We start from the raw sequence: 1,233 nt of genomic DNA, 5'->3' as shown, positions 1-1,233 counted from the left end.
GTTTAGATTATTTTTGCAAATGCGTATTTCATTTGTTTGCGAGAGAGTATTTGAGAAAGCCAACAACCGAAGATATGGCTCGGCTTTATAATTTTCACGCCCAAAAACATGGTTTACCCGGTATGCTTGGTAGTATTGATTGTATGCACTGGGAGTGGAAGAATTGTCGTGTTGCGTGGCAATGACAATATACTAGAGGTGATAAAAAGGGACCGTCCATTATGCTTGAAGCAGTCGCCTCTCAAGATTTGTGGATATGGCATGGATTCTTTGGTATGGCAGGTGCAAACAACGACATTAACGTTTTAAATGCCTCACCGTTGTTCAACAGTATAAAGGGCGGCACTGCTCCTCCTTCACCATTTGATGTAAACGGGCATCACTACGATAGAGGGTATTACCTAGGTGATGGTATATACCTTGATTGGGCTATGTTGGTCAAAGCACCCTATGCTCCACTGACGAACCGCGAAAAAAATTTAAACGGTTTCAAGAAAGTGCCAGAAAAGATATTGAGCGTGCATTTGGAGTATTACAGGGTAGATTTGCAATGTTAAAAACTCAGGCAAGATCTTTGGACTTCAACAAAATTAGAAGACATATGTATGCTTGTCTCGTATTACATAACATGATTCAAGAAAATAACGGATTTGTTATAGGTAGGAGAGGAGAAAGAATGATAGAAAGGAACCCACCACGACGGTTACAAAGGGATTTGAGGGATCGAGATGCAAAGGTTAAGGAAATAAGAGATAGGCAAGTTCACAGAAAGTTAGAGGCATATTTAACCCAGCACGTTTGGAACTTATCCCCTTACTTTCGTAATGCTAGTGATGAGTAGTTTCATTTAGGGATTTTATAATTATGTAATGTTTCGTTTAAGTAAGTTCAATTATTGTACTTTATGTTTTTTATATTAATGAATTGTTTTCTATTTTAAAGATATAGCCGTTTATTTCAATATTTCTTAAACGATTACATTATTTTCTAAATAAAAAAAAAACAACAACATAATTTTCTAACGGTTATCTTCAACAAACACATTCATCAATCTTCTAATTCGCGAATATCATATTGTTGAAACGGTGGAGATTCAGGTACAGCTTCATCTTCACTAGCCGAAATGGCGTAGCTTTCATCAATCCATTCGGTGTAAATGTTAATTGGTTGGTTACGTAACAAGGCTCGCCCAATCGCACCAAACCAATCGTGATCTTCTTTTAGTAGCGAGGC

General features: G+C 37.4%; 1 protein-coding gene across 1 annotated transcript; it reads left to right on the top strand.

Moving 5' to 3' along the window:
* Window positions 1–221: 221 nt before the first annotated feature.
* On the top strand, window positions 222–841 carry LOC139853791 (uncharacterized). The gene is made up of 2 exons (XM_071843147.1): window positions 222–552; window positions 660–841. Exons 1-2 carry the CDS (start codon window positions 222–224, stop codon window positions 839–841), a joined length of 513 nt encoding a protein of 170 aa, XP_071699248.1.
* Window positions 842–1,233: the final 392 nt, after the last annotated feature.

The sequence above is a fragment of the Rutidosis leptorrhynchoides genome, chromosome 6, assembly GCF_046630445.1.
Source record: "Rutidosis leptorrhynchoides isolate AG116_Rl617_1_P2 chromosome 6, CSIRO_AGI_Rlap_v1, whole genome shotgun sequence".
Taxonomy (NCBI): domain Eukaryota; kingdom Viridiplantae; phylum Streptophyta; class Magnoliopsida; order Asterales; family Asteraceae; genus Rutidosis; species Rutidosis leptorrhynchoides.
This window is presented reverse-complemented; position numbering and strand designations above follow the sequence as displayed.

Excerpts from the sequence above, each read along its gene's own strand:
- LOC139853791 (XM_071843147.1), top strand. The coding sequence starts at position 222 with ATGCTTGAAGCAGTCGCCTCTCAAGATTTGTGGATATGGCATGGATTC. Across the intron at positions 553-659 it reads TTACAGGGTAGATTTGCAAT|GTAGGAGAGGAGAAAGAATG; the intron begins GTTAAAAACTCA and ends GATTTGTTATAG.